At 46.6% G+C, this 19,081-nt stretch overlaps 1 protein-coding gene across 3 annotated transcripts in view; it reads right to left on the minus strand.

The window, feature by feature from the left end:
- Positions 1-3,328: 3,328 nt before the first annotated feature.
- Nckap1l (NCK associated protein 1 like) overlaps positions 3,329-19,081 on the minus strand; it is a 44,294-nt gene continuing 28,541 nt past the window's right edge. The window contains exons 22-31 of one of the 3 annotated variants that reach the window (XM_050126725.1): positions 18,009-18,139; positions 15,064-15,161; positions 14,884-14,977; positions 14,668-14,750; positions 14,357-14,437; positions 11,945-12,038; positions 10,631-10,747; positions 9,932-10,041; positions 8,255-8,344; positions 3,336-4,585 (exon numbers count right to left, since the gene is read on the minus strand). In XM_050126725.1, coding sequence (XP_049982682.1) covers positions 4,454-4,585; positions 8,255-8,344; positions 9,932-10,041; positions 10,631-10,747; positions 11,945-12,038; positions 14,357-14,437; positions 14,668-14,750; positions 14,884-14,977; positions 15,064-15,161; positions 18,009-18,139 — 1,030 coding nt within the window. In that variant the 3' untranslated portion in view covers positions 3,336-4,453. Of the gene's footprint in view, positions 4,586-8,254; positions 8,345-9,931; positions 10,042-10,630; positions 10,748-11,944; positions 12,039-14,356; positions 14,438-14,667; positions 14,751-14,883; positions 14,978-15,063; positions 15,162-18,008; positions 18,140-19,081 lie in introns of all 3 variants that reach the window. The other 2 variants (XM_050126727.1, XM_050126726.1) reach the window with 2 other exon arrangements.

The raw sequence follows: 19,081 nt of genomic DNA on the forward strand, positions 1-19,081 counted from the left end.
GAGTTTCTGGATGTAGACAGGCAGTTCAGCCAGAGGAGTTAAAGGGGGAGGAAGGTTCCAGAGCATACTTTCAGCATTTCTAGTCAACACCGTGGCATGCCCAGCTCTCCTAGGCCCCTAATTCCTGATCTGCCTAAGAAAAAGGTCATTTATAAAATCAGTCTACTTTAAGCCAGGCGGTGGTGGCGCACGCCTTTAATCCCAGCACTGGGAGGCAGAGGCAGGCGGATCTCTGTGAGTTTGAGGCCAGCCTGGTCTACAAGAGCTAGTTCCAGGACAGGCTCCAAAGCTGCAGAGAAACCCTGTCTCAAAAAAACGAACAAATAAACAAACAAAAAGGCTACTTTGCTTTTTATTTAATAAGAAAAGTATCTCCGGAAAAATAATGCAGTTGCACAAAAGTTAGCCTCAAATCTGAGCAGAGTCCCCCAGCCTTCTGGGCCTCTCCACTCTTTGGCTTCAGTCTCTTTAGTCACAGTTCTGGTGTTCAGCTTCACCCTCACTCCTCCAACTGTAGGGCAATCACATTTCAGCTTTATAAACTCCTAAAGAGACAGGAATAATATGGTATACTTGCCTCATTTGCAGAGTCAAAAAACAGTAATTCTCTCCTGTCTTTTCCACCTCCCCTCCCTGGCCACACCTTTCCTAGGCTCTTTCTGCCCAGCTCACTGCCCTTCCATTCAGCTTCTGCAGACTGCTGGGCTCTTGCCCCTTGGAAAGTCTGCCTCCTCACACACCCTGCCCCACAGTCCCTTCCAACAAGCTCAGAGTTTGACAAAGACTAAAAGTGATGCTTTGGCAGCAGATGACGGATAGATGTGATCTGCCTCCTACGGGAATGCTATTTAAAGGGACAGCCCCACAACCCTCTCTTTCCAAAGTGACAAGAGAAAAGCCTGCTCTTCAGTCTCTACCATGCTGCAAACTCAGCTCAAGTTAACTTCTGACTTCCCCAGTCTGCAACCTGGCCTGCAGCTCCAGGTTTCTGTTCAGGTGGGAGGGAGAATACCTGACAACTCACTGAGGTGTGGGGGCTGAGGGGGACTCATCTTCACCTCCTTTGATGACAGATACTTGGGAGAAGCAAGAGGCCTTGTGTGGAGGAAGGCTGGGAGAACATTCTTCCCCCAACAACGTGTGAGCACATTTCAGCCATGTGCCAACCTCTTCTCAAAGTCAAACTTTGTGAGGGAAGAATGAACAGATCCGGGCACTTGGGTCCTTAGCTGGGACCACCCAGGATCTTGTGCTCAGGTCACATTTGTTTCCTTCTTATAAGGTGCCAGAGGGCACTTTCCTGGGCCAGGCCTCAGACTGCACCTTGAGGCTGCCCTCTTTACCTGTCTCCTGCATAGAAAACCAGAGCAGAAGAGGCAGTGTCTCTGCTGCCCAAACCAAAGACAGCCTCAGCGAGCATCCCTTCCAGGCCTGCTGGGAGGAATAATCCCATCTCACTACCGCAAAGAAGTTAATGGAGACTTAATCAAAGCCCTGCATTAATGAAAATATTGAGGCTAGAACTGACTCTCCCTGCCAAGCCAGAGCAATTGGGGTCAGTGTCCCTCCTGATGGTCACTCTCAATTCTTTTGGGGCCTAAGTTAAACAAACTCAGGGGTCTCAGAGCAAAAACAGTCCATAGTTGATTGTGTCCTGGGCTCTAAGAAGTCAGAGACCCTCCTCCTTGGGGAGGCAAATACCTGGAATGCTAAATGTCCCATTTCTCCATGCAACCCTTCACTTCAGGTCATTCACCTTTAACTCCTGCCGGTGAAGAGGGTTGCATCCTCACCTCTCCTCTTTGTTCCTTCTACAGGTTTTTTGTTTTGCTTTGCTTTGTTTTGTTTTGTTTTTTTTTGATTCTGTAGAGACAGGCAGGCAGGCAGAAAGTCCAAGACTAAACATTAGACTTGGGTTTCAGTTCCAGTCTAACACATGACCTGGTTCATCACGTCATTTATTGTTGCTCCTTGTGTTTCCTGACCTGCAATATGGAAGCCTTCCCTGGCTACCTTCCAAAACTGTTGCGAGTATAGAAAATGATTTGAAAAATGGAGGTGGTGAAGAGATTATGTCAAGCTGCAAAATTTTAGGAGTGGAAAACAAATCTGTTGGTGTGGGAATGTGGGTGGGTGGGTTACAAGAGGGAAAAGGGGGTGCTTATAAAATCTGTGTGGTCATAGAATTAGCTACTCCGTGTCGAGACTGTGTTATGCATATACAACCCTGCAGGTGACAGGGCTGGCTGCACACACACACACACAGAGTCAGTACAGGTAAAACTGGAACACCTGAATGAGTCCAGGAAATAACAATGTCCCATATCCTGCTGTGACCATGAACTAGAGCTGTTAAGAGCACTGCCTGCTCTTCCAAAGGTCCTGAGTTCAATTACCAACAACCACATGGTGGCTCACAACCATCTGTAATGAGATCTGGTGTCTTCTTAAGGAAGAGACCTGGCCAGTCATCCTCATCAGTTTAGACCAAAAAACCCAACATGGACAGGTTCAACAGAACCACCATATACGGGCTGCCCATGGAAGCTTCAGCATTGCCAGGGCATAAATTTCATTTCAAAATTCACCATAGGAACTGTGTAAGGATAGATAGGGACTGTGTAAGGATAGATAGGATGTGTGTAAGGACAGATAGGACCTGTGTAAGGACAGATAGATAGGACGTGTGTAAGGACAGATAGGACCTTTCTGTATTATTGCTTACAAGTACATGTACACAAAGTATCTTGATTTTTTTTTTAATTAACAAAGGGACATTTTCTCTACCTCCATTGCTTACCTCTCTAGCCATCCTCTGGAGGTCCTGTGAAAATGAGTCTTCATACACATAGAGGAGGGGTCTGTATACCCCCTCACACAGAAGAACCAAGTGGAGATACAGGGGTGTAGGGTCAGCAGAGTATATGGTGTGTGCCTGGAATCCCAGCATTTAGGTGGCTAATGCAAGAGGATCATGAATTGGAGGCTAGCGTGAACTACATAGCAAGACCCTGTTTCCAAAGAAAGGAGATGTCAGTGATCGATCCCCCTGAGCGTTTCTCCTCCTCAGCAGCTGTTCTTGCAGCTGGTCTGATACGGAATCTCTCCTTGCACATGTCTTTTTCATAACAAGGAAGGACCATTAGCTAAGGCCTGAAGCATCTATCCAAAAGAGCAGACAGTTGTTGCTAACAAAAATGTTTGTTGATTATGGGTGTCAAATGAAGGAGTATTGACTAACTCCAAGTCTGAAGAAATAAAAAAATCAAACATTCATACATAATCCCAAAATTGCTACCACATTGGTTTAATGATAGTGGGATGGTTTTGCTGAAAGCCAACAACTGTTTCCTTTTCCTGGTGAAGAATGGAGATGCCCCTAATTAATAAACTGGCTATTTTCCCATTCCAGTTCTTCTGGACCTGTGCACATACAATCTGTCACTCCAGCCCTCCCTGACAATGAGTGAAGGATGGGGCTACTGCTTTCTGCCTTGGAGTTACTAAATCTAGTTAGGTGCTATCTTAAATGCCCCAGGCTCAGTGACACTGGAAATTCTAATTGGTGCAGAAAAGGGCTAAATTGAAACAACTGTACTCCCTCAAGGATCCCTACTCTTGGGCTCTCCAACCTAATAAGGTCTGTGAAATTTCAAGAGAAGTGCGTTCTTGAAGCAGCAGCTCTCTAAGGCTGACAAGGGGATTTACGGCTAAGTTAGTCCCACCCATTAGGAGGTAGAGTAACCCCAAAAGGTTTAGGAGGGAAAACCCACAGGAGTCTAGTTCTCTTGGCTGTCAGGTGACCTAAGATTGGTCTGGATTTCCAGCGTCTGCTCTGGGTTGTGGAGACACACAGGGAAGAGCAGGTGAGGTGATAGTAGGCAGGAGAGTGAGCCGGGCCCTCAAACCTCGCCCCAGAGGGGAGCCAGTCAAGCTGGTCCCTGTGCTGCTCTGCGGCAGTAGGAGCAGGCTGGACACTTGCTGAACACATTTGGAAAAGGAAGAGAGGAGATAATCGTCCTAATGAATGTGCAGGAGACAAGCAGCTCCAGAGGGAGGATTATAAGCTCATTACGGTTTAATATGATGATTGATCATCTCTGCCCGCCAGCATTACCCAAGAATAGTGATGAAGGTGGGGAGAACCACGCCTGTCAGAGCTCAAGCTGGAGTCACCAGAACATAGACAACATGGTTTTAGGTCACTGGCTTTTTTTCATTGTTAAAAATTCATACATGGGGCTCCCCACCCCTTCCCTTTGTCCATAAACTGTCCTCAATGGCCCCAGCCTGACCCCCTTCTTGATGATTCCTCAGTCCTAGATACTCCTCCACATTCAGACACTAGCAGTAGGAGAGACCCTGTCTCTCCCTGGGAACCCTCCCACCCATCTCCCCTTTTGAAGCTGCAGCTTTCACTGTGGTGTGGCTCTTGGCACCTCCAAAAAGCCCTTCAGTGGGTACTGGCTGGTAGACGGTTCAGGTAGAAGGCCCGGGAAACCTCCCGATAGGCATTGCGTAGCAGGACATAAGGGAAACAGGACTCCAGCATGTCCAGAGTCAAGAAGGGTGACTCCTCCACGACCTGAAAGAGATGGGCAAGAGGTAAGAACTCCCAGAAGGCACCTGTGACCCTGTTTTCATCAAACAGGTCCCAGGCCCTTTGCAGCTCTGAGAGTTCAAAGTGAGCAGGTTCTGACTCACTCTTTTCTCTACTCCTTCCCTTGATTTGGCTCCCAAAGGCAATGGTGTGTCCTGAGCTCCATTTCATGGTCCATCCCCTCCATCAGGGTTAATGTGAAGGGTACAGAAACAGAAAACAAGGGAAAAGAACAGCAACCAGACTGTTTTCTAAGAGTCTCTCCTCCTCTGGGGACTAAACCACACATGGGCAGCACAGGCATGAGCAAAGATGAGTGGTCATGCTATTTGCCCCAAAGCTTTACAGTCAGGAAAAGAATCATCAAGAAGACCAAGGAAGGGGGTCCTAAAACCACACAGAACCTCTTCTCCCGGGCCTCAGGTTCCTCCCTCTCCCAGCACAGCACCTAGGAAGCAGTAAGGATGCCACATAAAGGACCAGGCATGAGTAATTAGTTTAATTAGAAGCTTCCATGCTGCGGCAATCCCAGCAGTCCTCATAGCTAAACAGAAAATAGGACTGGAAGCCTGGATGGGACTAAGGGAGGAAGGAAGGGACTGAGAATGGCAGAGGCCATCTGCTCACAACAGCAGCACAACCTAGGACTGCGGGCGTTTCCTTCTGGGTGGGAGCCTAAACCCATGCTCCAGAGAGGATCCCCACATCCTCTGACAATCCACACAGTGGGCCTACCGCAGTATGTTTGGTATTTCAAGATCTGCAAATCCATTAAGGAAAGAGAATCTACCATGTCTGCCCTCACATGTTTCTCTCTCTCTCTCTCCAAAGTCCCTTCAAGCTTCACATTTGTAAGATTGGTCTATTCTCAAACACATGCACACAGTACACACAACAGTCTCAAAAGAGCAGCAACACTGCCTGGAGAAAAAAAAATCTGCTGTCAAAACCACAGCCCCAGTCAGATGGGGTGTCCCAACACTCAAGACTGAGGCAGGAGCACCATGAGATTGAGGCCAGCCTGACACTGGGTATCAGGACAACCAGGGCCACATAGCAAAACCTTGTCTCAAAAACAGGAAGGAAGGAAACTAAAATAATAAATAAATAAATAAATAAATAAATAAATAGCTCGTAAGTACCAAGAGTAACAGAGAGTTCTTTGCTTAGTGAGATTTCCAGCCCTCAGCTAGCAGATGGGAGCACACGCAGAGAAATGGGTGACAGCTTCAAGAAGGAGCCGCTGGCCCACAACTTCTATTTTCCACCAAGAGAATAACAGTGTCCGTGGCACTGGAAGCAGCCCTAAAAGAAAGGCCCAGAGACTTGAGCTGTAGTTTCAAATCAGGCCCATATAGCTTGAATTTCATCCTGCTCTTCCACAGTTTTCCCACCATCAACTTTTATAACGACCAGGATCCAACGGGACTGACATCAGTTCTTGATTCTGAGAGTGCCATCTCTTTGATGGATGGAAAGCCATGTCAGGAACAGGCTGGCACCTCTGGGATGGACAGTGTTCAGGCTGAACAGTGAGAACAGGAAGACCCCAGGGAAAGAAGTGCTGACCAGATTGTGGGATTACACAGATAGCCTTTTAACTTAGAACACAATGCCTTCTCTCCAGTCATCTCCAATTTCTCTGTGGAAACATTTGCATTTAAATTGCTTTGCAGCAGCTAGTCCCTCCAATCTTCACCTCAGCAAAATGTGCCTGGTCCTGGCTCTGCTCCTGCTATTCTTCCTTGGAGGCTACCAGGGGTGAGAACTCCCCATCTTTTGGGGCAGGCATGGAGGTGGGGATCACAGCAGAGGAAGTGGGGCTAAAAGGCAATTCACAACACAATCATCTCCCACCTCCCAAAAGAAACAGAGGCGTGCTTAAGTGGTGCAGAAACTAAAATTAGCAGCACAGGGAGCTCCATTTATTGAGCATTTCATGTCTACAATGCACTTGCTCAAATATCTCCTGACTAACCACACTAGTATGAGGACCATTACCCACTGTTACAGACAAAGAATCGAGCTGTTGCTGGGCATGAAGACAGACATTTGCAATCCTGGCACTCAGAGGTTGAGGCAGAGCCATTTTGATTTGGAAGATGGGTAGGCTTCTTCTGGCTGAAGAAACAGACACAGATACAATTCAGGGCCTACATCTTTAGAGAAAAGAGCCTGAAAGGTGGATCCCTGAATTTCTAAGCCCACATACCACATAACTAAAAAATTAAGAAATAAATTGGGTATGGTAATATATGCCTGTAATAATAGCACTCCAGAGGTAGAGACAGAAAACCCAGAAGATCAAGATCATCTTCAGTTAGGTATGGAGTTCGAGGCCAGACTGGGACACGAGAACCTCTCTCTAAATAAATAAATAAGCCTATTATGTCATACTTTCAAAATATACCTTTGTAGTTTCATTGAAGTCTAGGCTTCAATTAAGAATGCATAGACTTAGGTCAGACAACCATCTCAGCAGGTAAAGGCACTTGTTGCAAAGCCTGGAGACCTGAGTTTGATCCCCAGGACACACATGGTAGGAGGAGAGAACCATCTCCTGCAAGTTGTCCTCTGACCACACATGCACCATGGCATGTGTGTAACACAGACACACACAAATAAATGTAAAAATAGTTTTTTTTTAATTTTTAGACTCCTTACAGTCCTGTGTCTTAATAAAACAAAGGAGAAACTCAGTTTTTAGTCCAGTCCCCCCTTCTCTTCTTAACCCCATTTGAGGAGTTCTGTGCACACACACACACACACACACACACACACACACACAGACTTCTCTACTTGTGCATCCTTGGGCAGCAGAGGTGCATTCACTGTCCAACCCAGATCTTGGGGAAGGAGTTCTGTAGGTGAGCCGGAGAGCTCTAATACTATAGACACCTTGCATGCATGCTATGAGATGGGGTACATCCTCTCTGGCAGAGGCCAGAGAAGGGTAATGGGAAGGTTAGAGGTGATAAGAAAGGGCTTAGGGGAAGGCCTCAGACAAACCCAGTAGCCCTACCTGTCCAACCTGAAGAATCAGAGTAGCCGGTGAGAAAGGAAGCAAACATGCTGAGAGGGGAGCAAGGTCCTAAGGAAAGTACTTTAAAGAGTAAACTGAGTCAGAGGTCCTGGAACTTTCTGCCAGATTAGATGCAAGCACTGGGCTTGAGAAGCAGGGAGAAGAGATAGCACAAAACAAGCTCCTGCCTTATAACCAAAATGACTTCCTTCCTTGGAGCCCCATAACCAAACCTCTTTAAGTCCCCTCTGTACTATCCAGTATTCTCTACATAGCACCCTGAAGACAGGAAGCTGCCACAGAAAACCAAAAGCATACTGAAGAGCCACCCAAAAAGGGTATTGCTGCCATTCTCCAGGACAGACTCAGGAGCACTGCAAGACAGGAACCTTCGAGCCAGGGGCCAGAGGTCCCATTCTGCCTAGAAGTCCTTGAATGTTTTGCTCTGAGATCACAAGACAAGCCTAGAATGTTCACCAAAATATGAGGACAAATCCAGAGGATCCGGGCAGACTCAAATTCTTAGTTAATATTTTTGGTTGATGACATGGCAGGGACCCAAAGACCCTAAAAAGGAGTCTCCTGCTGGCCCATGCTCTCCATTCCTAGACCAACTTAAACAAGATACATACCAATCGCATGAGTAGAGAAATGGATTCACGGTTTCTGGTTTTGAGCTTGTCAGTCTCCTGGCCTAGCTGCAAGAGGCTGACAGAAGCCACCTGCAGAGGAAGCATTTGTAAAGAAACAGATTTTTATGGAGGTCAGAATAAAACAGCCTCAGGCTACAAGAATTTAAGAAAAGATCAAGGAGGAGCATTGAGAAGTGCTAGGCTGTTCCTGAAAGCTCATGGTGGGCAAGTGTCAGGTCCCTAGGTTTGAGAAACACACACTGCCTGCAAACTAAATGAATCCCAGTGCTCCGTCTGCCAGTGCAGACAGAAGCAGCTCTTCAAACGCCAGGAAAGAGGGCACAAGGAGCAGGGAGAACCCGGAACAAAGGCTGGTGATGCTGCACACAAAGAGGTTAATCTTTTCTTTGGCAGGCTCCAGGTCCTCCTTCATCAGCCTGTACCCCAGAGCCAGGACGGACCTCAAGCACTTAATATTCTTTGCTACCACCTCCAATCTGACCTGGCCGGTCAAGGAGTTAGGCAGAAGTATGAGTCACAGCCCAGGCCCAGGCTCCGTCAACTTCCGAAGAAACAGGGCAAAGGGGGAGAAAAAAAGTGGGGTTAGGGATCCCTTTTCTCAGAGATCTACTAGAACCTCTTTATTTTTAAGGCTGTCAGAGCCCATTCTGTCTAGTTCGTTGTCCCTGCTTAAACAGAGACCCTCCAACCAGCCTACTGTCCCTGCTGCATACTTCTCAGAATAAGGGTATAATTCCTAAAAATAATAATAATATGATATGCTGTTTCCTTCTGGGAGGAGGAAACTCAGCACCATGCTTCAAAAAGGAAGGTGTTCCCCATCGCTGAGAATGCTCAGGCGGGGTGAAGCGATCGGCCATGAGTCAGAGCATATGAACAGGATCCATGGGGACCCAGAGCAGGAAGCTCTAGGGCCTCTTTCAACTATGGAAGATTATTTATTTACATTTCCCCAGAGGCAAAACCTAAGATCAATGGTGATATTTACAGGGAGTCAAACTTTGGCTAAAAATATTTTCAACAAATTTTCAAACAAAATGGACCTCACCTATACTGCCTGATTATAAACTCCAGTCCATGGAAACCCAACCCAAAGTAAGATCCTGAGACCAAGCCCACTTGTTGGGAATACAACTGCTTCATGATTTCAAGCCAAGTATGAGAACTGGTGAATGACAATACAGAGAGGGAAAGGCCCTTGGAGAGCGGGAAACTCAGCATCTCTGTGACTTTAATGTAACTCTCATCTCTTAGAGACCAGATTAGAAACACCCTGTATTCCAATTCAGGAGGTCTGGGGTAGAGATCAGGAGTCTAATTTAACCAGCTCCTTAGGATATTCTGATGTGCATCAATGTGATGAATTTAATCTCTTTAGTTTATAAATGAGAAAACTGAAGCCTCAAAAGTTTGTCAGAGGTGACAAAACTTCACAGTGGCAGAACTCAGATTTTCTCATTGTCCAACAATCTCCCCAAGTACTGGACAGAAGCTGAAGTCCCGGCTGTCAGGAAAGCTAGAAAAGTTCCTGCCTTTCACAAAGTAGCCTCCACTCTTCCTGTATGGATGATGTGGGAGGTTAGACTCAAAAGACCTTCCGGTAGCAACTGTCTGGGGCTAAAGTCAAACCACTCTTCAGGGCCTAGACCCACTCACCACCAGAAACTCCTTGAGGTGGGTTTCAATGTTCTTGTTGTGCAGAGTGAAGAGGGCAGCAGACACCTGTATGATGGCTTTGGTCAAACAGTGGATGTTGTTGTTGTAGCCTAGGTTAGCATGGGGGAGGGAACACAAAGAGAACAGCAAAGTGAGCATCCCAGGCTGGCCCTAACTGAAAATAATCTCTCTGTCTCTGTCTCTGTCTCTGTCTCTGTCTCTGTCTCTGTCTCTCTCTCTCTCTCTCTCTCTCTCTCTTCAGATTGGACCAACCTAACTGACAGCAAAATAACTAGATATTTGGGGACTAGAAGAAGTGTGTTCCTATGGTATTATATTGGGGTAGGACTAGAAGAAGTATATTCCTATGGTATTATATTGGGGTAGAATTTTATGCACACATCATTCTCAATTGCTTTTTGAAACAGAAATTTACACCTTTAAAAAAGTCTTATGTTGCCAGGCATGTTGGCACATGCTTTAATTCTAGCACTCGGGAAGCAGAGGTAGATGGATCTCTGTGAGTTCTAGTCCACCCTGGTCTACACAGTGAGTTCCAGGGCTACACAGGAAAAACCCTGTCTCAACCTCTCCCCACCAAAAAAGCAGTCTGTATGTTGGTGACTTATCTTTATTCCACCTCCCTCCCCAGTGGAGACCTGAATAGCAACTGGTCCTTCAAACTTACATCTTACTTACCATCCTTCTCAATACTGTAGAAGGAAGAAGGGTCAGTGGCAAGGAGTGGGAGAGAAACAGCAAGAAAGATTAAGAGTAGGCATGCCACCTTATACTCTTCTTCAGGAGATGAGTTATCTGGGGGGAAGAAAAGGACATGAGGAAAAATAAGGTCGGCAAACTGAAATTATCTCCCGCAAGGGTCCTACTTTACAGAATCATTTTCACATGAGAAAATATTTCTGACATGCTTTAGCATGTACTGTAGGCAAGTTAGAAATGACTGAGGAAACAGATTAATACCCAGTTACAGGGAGGCCCAAGCCCTAGAGTCCCAGCCCCGCCTGTGCCTCAAGGGCTCTGCTGATGTGCATTCTAGGACACCTGCTGGCTTAAGAGATAGAGAGGTGAGAAGGAAAGAAAAAATCCTCACCAACCGAGAGAGAAGAAAATGGGTAAATCTGGCAAATCTGAATAACTTAATACCAATTCCTGGGTCAGTTCTCTTTGAGACTCACATGAGCCAACAAATGAGCCAATCAGAGAAATGCGCAATGAAACCGAAAAGTTTCTGCACCCCAATTCACACTCCGATTGCACTCTCCAACCACACAATAATTCAAATTTGACCAAGTCAAACTTAATTAGAAAAGGCCCAGGTTTAATGAATACCACAGTCCTAGATGGCTTTCCATACCCCCAGAGAGGAGACAGGAAAGAAGACTGGAAAACCACGTGTTTGCTCTGGGGGGGGGGGGGCAGTTTAAATACCCCGTGGAAGTGGTCTTGAGCACCTCTGGGGAGGGGCCACCATTTGGCTGGCTTTCTGGGGTGAAGCTGGAACTGAGGCAATTCTGGAGGAGAGGTGGCTTGGGGTGGAGCCTCTACCCAAACATTCCAGACAGACTCTTTGGATATCTGGATGCCAGGGACTGGGGCAACACTTCTACCTAAACAGGAACATGTGAGAGTGGTCCTGGAGGGGGACTGGGAAGTGCACAGGATCTGTGGGGAATTCAGATGCCATCCACAGAACTTAGTGTGAAGCCATCTACTACCGAGGACTGCTCCTCATTGATTCATGAGTGTGAACCTTATTTCCCCAATCACACCATAGGTTCCCTGAGCTGAACAAGAGATTCTTACTCAGAACAGCCTTCTTCTGCTTGATCAACAAACCTAAGTCACCTCTGTGAGTGTCTTCTGGAGGTAGTCCCTAACCTCTAGCCTATATCCTCTGAGTTCACAACCCCAAATAAATAATTCTTTAATTTTGACATTCTCCCTCCCCCCAAATGGGGCACAAGCCCTCCTTTGCCCATTCTTCCATCTTACCTGCTTTCAGATTGGCAATGGCAGCTACCAGGGCTGGGTCAATGTCACAGCTCACCCCTGCAGCAGATGCCAGCTCAAAGACACTCAGGGTGACCTGACAGAAGACAAAACAACATCCTGAGCGAAATGCTGGTGTACAAAAGGTGTTTAGCAGAAACTCTCAGCAGCCAAGAGGCCTAGGTCACAGCATTTTAACTTACAGTACACTAGTATTTTTCTAGATAGTCTTTTCATGGCTTTCCATAGCCTGCGAGGGAGGAAAATACTTCATGGAGCTGTGGAGATGGATGTCAATCAAGTGCTTACTGCACAAGAATAAGGACCTGAGTCTGAATCCCAACGCTTTCATAAAAAGAAGAAAAAAAAAAAAACTGCACGTGGTGGTGCACATTTACAACCCCAGCTCTGGGTCTAGAGGGGAGAGCCAGGCAGATCCTGGAGCTCCCTGTCAGTCAGCCTAACCAAATCAATGAGCTCCCAGTTCAGTGAAACACTCAAAAACTCAGATGGAGAAGGACTGAGGACACCTGGTCAATCTCTGGCTTCTGTTAGCACAAGCTCACATGAATACACACACATTATTTGGCTTTCAGCTTTAATTTCCCAAATGCTTCATTTAATTAAAGCAGCTAAGGTTGTTTATTCACTTGTCCCCAGTTACTACCTCCTTTCTTTCATGCTTTGGTCAGGTCCTTTTTTCTCTAACATAGATTCCTCTTCTCCGTTTACATCTAAATCCAGCTCAATTCAAGCCTCATTGGCCTCCCTGATTCAGTCTGAACCCATTCAAGAAGGTTAGCAAGACACGTGCCTTCTCCCCAAACAGATTCTAAGTCTCAAAAATCCTATGGTGTAGTGAAGGGGAAGGCATTTTGAGAGAGACACAGATCTTGGCTCAGATCTTACCACCATCACTTAGTCACTGTGTCTAAAAGGTTTTAACCTCTTTGAGCCTTAGGGTTCTCATCTGTAGAAACAGGACCATACAGGTAAATCATCAACCCCAGTGACTAACAGAACTATGCTTTCCCACTTCTCTTCAGCTTCCTAGTGTTTCACATGAGGCTGAGCATATACAAGTCAATAAGGATTGTCTGATTGATACCTGGATCCCTTACTGTACTTAGAATTCAGTTCTCAGGATGTAACTCAAAACCTGACTCCAATCCCAAGTACTTAGACCTCTTTTGAAGATTTGTTTTGTTTTAAGCACATCTTTTTGCAAAGGCCCCACAGATGTTATAGACAGTGTATAGTACAGATACAGAAACCACCTTCTGTTCAGGTGGCTACTCCTGTAGACCCACCTGGCTGTTGCCCCAAGGCCAAGCAGATCAGGGACATAGTAAATGACCTGTGGTGCTAAAAGAAGGGAGGATAATTGACAGGCCTCATTTTCCCGACCTTCCTCCAGGTCATCCCTTTTCTCCACCCTCCTGCCTAATCCCAGGCAAATTAACCTAAGGATCAAACTGTCCAGATGATATGAGCTTGACAAGCTCCTGATAGGATGGAGCACCCAGCCTCCACATCAGCAACTGCCAGAAACCCAGGCTGTGTACCAAATCAAAGTCACCTAACAGGGCTGGGCTGCCCAGCCCAGCATCTCCCATCCCCTGAACCCCAGGGGATTTGAGGCATAAAAAGGAGGAAACGTCACAACTATTTTGATTCCCAACTAAAGTTCTTCCTGCTCACCACTTCAGACCTCTTTCCTTTAAAGGAATCTATCATAGGAGAAACAGCCTGCTCCGTGTCCCAGAAGGAACTTGTCCCCAGGCTTTGGCCATATTTCCTGCTTAACACATGTGTTTATTCAGAGGATTCAAAAGACAAGCTAATTCCAAGGCAAAGGGAGTGGACATTAAGTTCATTTTGCCTGCAGAAGCTTTTCTCTCTCCTCCTCTCTCCTCCTCTCTCCTCCTCTCTCCTCCTCTCTCCCACTTGCCATCCCCTATGCCCATGAGTGCCTGAGACAGATGATGGAGTACAGAAAGTTAAGAACTGAGAGGGGTAAAAGGCTGTGGTGGGAAACTCTAAGGTAGGTAGGGTGGGTGGGAAAGGAAGGAACAAATCTTACAAAAAGCACTCCTGATTCAGGAGGAAACCTGTTTGCAAGGAACTTGGCATATAATTTGCACACTGCTCATTTCAAACAAAAACCTCCAGCTACTACCCCAATCTCTCCTGTCTCCCATCTGCAATGCTTCCCCAAGTCTCTCAGGGTTCCCACTTTTCTCTGTACTCCATATGGTTCCCCAGCTCTGCCCTCTCCCAAGGTTGGCCTGACCTGACCTGTTTCCCCACTCTTATTCCTGTAGAATTCTTCAGAGCCCTAGCTCCCCACAAGATCCTACAGACAGTCTTTGACCTCAGCAAGTCACCTAACTAAACTGCAAGTTGCACCCCTACCTTGATGTCTGTATCTGGAGTGACGAACTCCTTCAAGCACTCAATAGGGCCCATGAGAAAGGGGCAGTGGGAAGAAAACACCTGGAGAAAGAGAAGATGAATGAGTCCAAAACAAGGTAGAAATGGACAGAAATGGACCTTGCCTTGAGAAGCCAGCTTCTCAGTTCCCATCACCTAGGCCTGGAAGCCTCTTAAGCTCATCAATCTGAAGGACCTCTGCCAACCTCAGCTGCCTACCCTCCATGCTTCTGTTCCATGCAAATCCCACCCAGAGAGAGGCTTGGAGTCCTGCAACAGCCTTCCCCACTCACCTCCTGAAGTCCCTCCTGGGCCATGGCCCTGAAACTGAGAATCACCCCAATGATGGTCATTCGTTTCAGCACATTTTCAGCCCCTGAGGAGAAAGTGGGTTGTCAGAGAAGAGAACAGGGAGAACGGTGAGGGGTTTCGCTTCTTCAGGGCCCAGCTCCTCCAAGCCCCCACCAATCACAATGCTTCCCTCATAGCTCCTTTAGGAAAGTGCTTACCCATCAGCTGGGGCAGCAGAGATGCCATTAAGTCTGGTTTGCTAAAGTTGGATCTGATCTGAACCAGTATGTCCATGTTTTCCACCACCAGCTTCTACATTGAAGAAAACAGAAAAGAGATTGATGCTCTCTTCCAACTCCACCCCCAGGCAAGACCTTTGCCCAGGCCACTCACAGTACCTTCAGCTCCACAATCTGAGAGGTCACATGCCACATCAGGTTTTCACTCAGGAACTTCATGCCATAGGGGCCAAGAATTTCAGCCAAGGCTCGCATCTCTGAAACAAAGTTTCAAAGTTCCCAGTGAAACACAAGTCTTTGAATATATAAATGTTGTCCATGAAGGAAAGAATATAGGCAGCTGAAAAGCAAAAAAAAAAAAAAAAAAAAAAAAATCCATAGTCCTACATACAGGTAGGTCTGGCTGTCCATGGGACTATTCCCCCTTCCCACTGGTACCTATAGCATGACTCACCTCAAATTATGATAGCTATTTACTTCTTTATTCAAAACAAAATTTATGTGTATGTACCTAAATATTTGTGCACAATGAGCATGCAATACCCACAGAGGCCAGAAGGAGGCATCAGATCCCTTGGAGTCATAGACTTATGAGCAGTCGTATGGATATTGAAACTCAAGCTGCAGTCCTTTGGAAGAGCAGCTAGTGCTCTTAAATGCTGAACCTTCTATCTTTCCAGGCTCCTATTTACCTCTTATCTGAACCTGCACTTTCCAGTTCCTTTTTCTGACTTTTGCTATTGTTGTACTAATCGAACTTGCTTTATTAGATACAAGGCCTCAAAGAAGTCACTATACTCCTCAGTGCCTCTTTGCTTCTCTGTAACATCATGAATTCCTAAGAGATAGTTACCAAAAGTCCAGTGAGGTGTGGGGCAGAAGTAATCCACCTTGCCCACCCTTGCTTTAGAGGCAAAGAGAGTAAGTAGGTGCTTGACTTAGTCATGCCTGGGGCCTGTCTGAAACCCAGCACAAAGCCCTCCCACCCTGACTTCGTCCCCAAAGAGGTGGTGTTTGTGTACCTGGGGTCTCCATTTCTCAGCCCTCCATCGATTTCCAGTATTAAATATCTCACTGGCCCAGTTTCCTCTCAAGTTGGCTTTTCTTTTTTCATGATCAACACACATTCCCCCAGAGTCTCAGTTCTTTTTGTTTTAAATTCTTTATTCTTTTAAATCTAGTCTCACCCCCTAAGGCCTTGTCACTCCCCACCCAACCTACTTTTGCCCTTTCTGAGTTAAATCAAACTTGCCTGGGGGAATCCCAGGTTGTAAATCCTAGTGGCAAGCTCAGCTGGAAAAGGCTCTGGCTGTGGTCTTTGGCTAACAGTCATTCCAGCAGGGGACACCACAGGAGACCAGAAGTAACAAGAGAGCAGCAGAGGAAAGACAAGTTCGACATCATTAATTAGAATTCAGAAAGGAAGGGAAACTGGGATTCTTGTACAGTCTTTGAAGACAGGACAAGTCTATGCCTTCCACCTTCATCAGCCACAGAGGAAACAGCCTGGGTCACTGTAGCCAATGCAACGCCAGACATGTAAAAAAAAACTGGACATCTCTAGAGTCACCAATTTACAATCGCAGGGTTAGGCCGAGACATGTGAAAGTGTTTCATAATTAAGTAGCCACCTTAGAATGCTAACACTGTTGCCTGAGGGGAAGAGGGTCAAAACTGCCTTCTCTGGAGCTAATGAAGAAGCAGCAAGCTGGTCTACTGGATAGATCTGCAAACCCCCTACTCCAGTCATCTCTGTCCCCAGTTAGTAACCCTATGGCATCCTTTTCTTCCTATCTATTTTTGAAGTAACATTGCCCCATCACCATGGCAACCCATAGAAATTGGGGTGGGGGTGGCAGAAGGGTGAATGTGCACTGCCTCCCGCTGCTTGTCAGTTGTCATCAAGACCTAGAGCAGGTTTTACAGGCTGCCTACAGCTGTGGGTGGAGCTGGTGAAAGGGGGCATCTAAAACCTCCTGCGGGCAAAGTGTAGACTGTTTACAGGGAGAGGCAGAGCTGGAAAACAGGGATGTGCACTTTGGCTTCCTTGGCAGCCCCCAAAAAGGAGAATGAAGTCTGGGTCATAGAACACCTCTACCTCCCTTAGGTCGCATGCACAATTCATCATTTACATAAAAGTAAGAGAAAAGGGGATGAAACAGGATTCTTCACGAATACTCAGTTGGAAATATAAATGTTAACACAGAATTATATGGCTTCAAGCCATCTTTAAGAAAGGAATGGTGCCAGGTGGTAGTGGCACACTCTTTAATCCCAGCACTTGGGAGGCAGAGGCAGGCAGAGGTCTGTGAGTTTGAGACCAACTTGAGTCTACTGAGCTAATTCTAGGATAGCCGGGGATACACAGAGAAACCCTGTCTTGAAAAACTAAAGGGGGGTGGCTTTCCAATCCACTACAATTCCCTTATCTAAACACACACACACACACACACACACACACACACACACACACCAATAAATTGATAATAAATAAATATGCTACCGTGCACAAGAAAGCAGAAAATCAGTGTCACACTGCTCTGGAGTTTGACTGTCAGAGTTGAAATCCCAGTCCCACCATTTAGGGATGTGTGACCTTAGTACCTCCTATCCTCCCAGTGCCTCAGTCTGTTCATCTGAAAAATGGGTATAGCAATAGGAGCTGTGTCAAGGCTGTGGTGTGAACTGAATTCCATGGGCAAGTCAGTAACTCGGCCCACAGTAAAGCCTTCCATCAACACTGGCCAAGGAAGATAATGCCAAGACATCGGATCACCATTTAATCTGTCCCCACATAAATCAGTCACCGTGAGTGTTGCTCCTGCATTCAGTGGGAAAGGAGAGAGTGAATCCCTCCGATGACTAGTAGTCTGCCTAGTTCCTAAACCTCTCTCCTTTTCTCTTCACTTTCAGCCCCCAGGTCACCTCTCCGTCCCAGACCTTGCTTTAGAATCTCTTTTTGTGTGTTCCTAACATTGAGCAGAGTTCAGCACCAGCATGAAGAGTGCTGAGCGAGCCTCTGGGAAGCAGAAGGACTTGGGCCAAGATACTGAAGAGGGAAGGAAGTTCAGCTCTGTGGCAAGGAGGCCAGGGGCAGGGCTCACCAGAGATGTCTGAGAACTCCTCAGCACTGAAGTTCTGTTCCCCATCTCGGGGAAGGCTGATGAAGGCTTGCATGGCTGGGGAGAGGAGGATGACTCCACTGCTTGCCTGTCTGAGTAGGCTTTCTAGGTACCTACAGCGGGAGGGGCCAAGGAAACTCAGGTTAGCATTCAGTGATTTCTGCACCACCACCCAGGAGTCAAGGAGAAAGTCTGCTAGGGGCTGGGGTGGAGAAGAAAGACAACACAGCAATCTATTTAACACCCTGAAGCTGCTGTATGAGAAGCGGGAATGTGACTCCACTTGGCCCCCAATCCACTGTGCATGCAGTAAACGCAGTACCCTGCATTCCCAGCCTGCAGCCCTGTTCTCTCCCAACGGCTGTACTCTGCTTGTCCTTACCCTCTGTAGGGTAAGACAGACAGGCTCACACTGGCATTTTTAAAAAGATGAACTAGGTTCCTCTGAAATACACTTAAGCCATACCCTCTCCTGTGGAACACTAGACCAAGGACCCAGGATCCCAGAAGCCAGTCTCAAATCAAACCTCTGCCGACAGGAGCACCCATCACCCAGTTTCCAAACCTTCCCTCCTAACTTCTGGACAAGTCAGAGGTGCTGGCTTTGACAGAGTTTGAAGAAGAAGGCCCACCAACTGCAGCACTCACCTAGATACCAGTTCTAAGTATGTGTTTTACAGCATCGTGGGCTAAACACCAGTGAGCCAAACTTAAGTTCCCCAGTTTATTACAATTAGTTGTCAAACTTTTCGAACTGAAAATACATTGAAAACTAACTTAGTGAGACAGTATTTAGTAGGTACTAAAATGTAGCTGTCTCTGTGAGGGGGGCAATCGGCTGTAAACGCACAAGTCCAGCCTAGTCTAGCTGGTGAAGCCCACCTACCTCAACAGGCCAGCCAGCCAATATTCCCCTAGGCTGATAATAGATTTAAAGCGCCACCTAGTGGTGTGGGGAGGGAAAAATCTGCCTCTTGGCTTCTTAAAAATGTCAAAGAAAAGCGGTGTTTTCTCTGGTTTGAGAAAAAGGCTCCTTTCCCTATCCAGAACAGTCT

This window comes from Alexandromys fortis, unplaced genomic scaffold (genome assembly GCF_014885135.2).
Source record: "Alexandromys fortis isolate MF-2015 unplaced genomic scaffold, M_Fortis_MF-2015_v1.1 scaffold_264, whole genome shotgun sequence".
Lineage (NCBI taxonomy): Eukaryota > Metazoa > Chordata > Mammalia > Rodentia > Cricetidae > Alexandromys > Alexandromys fortis.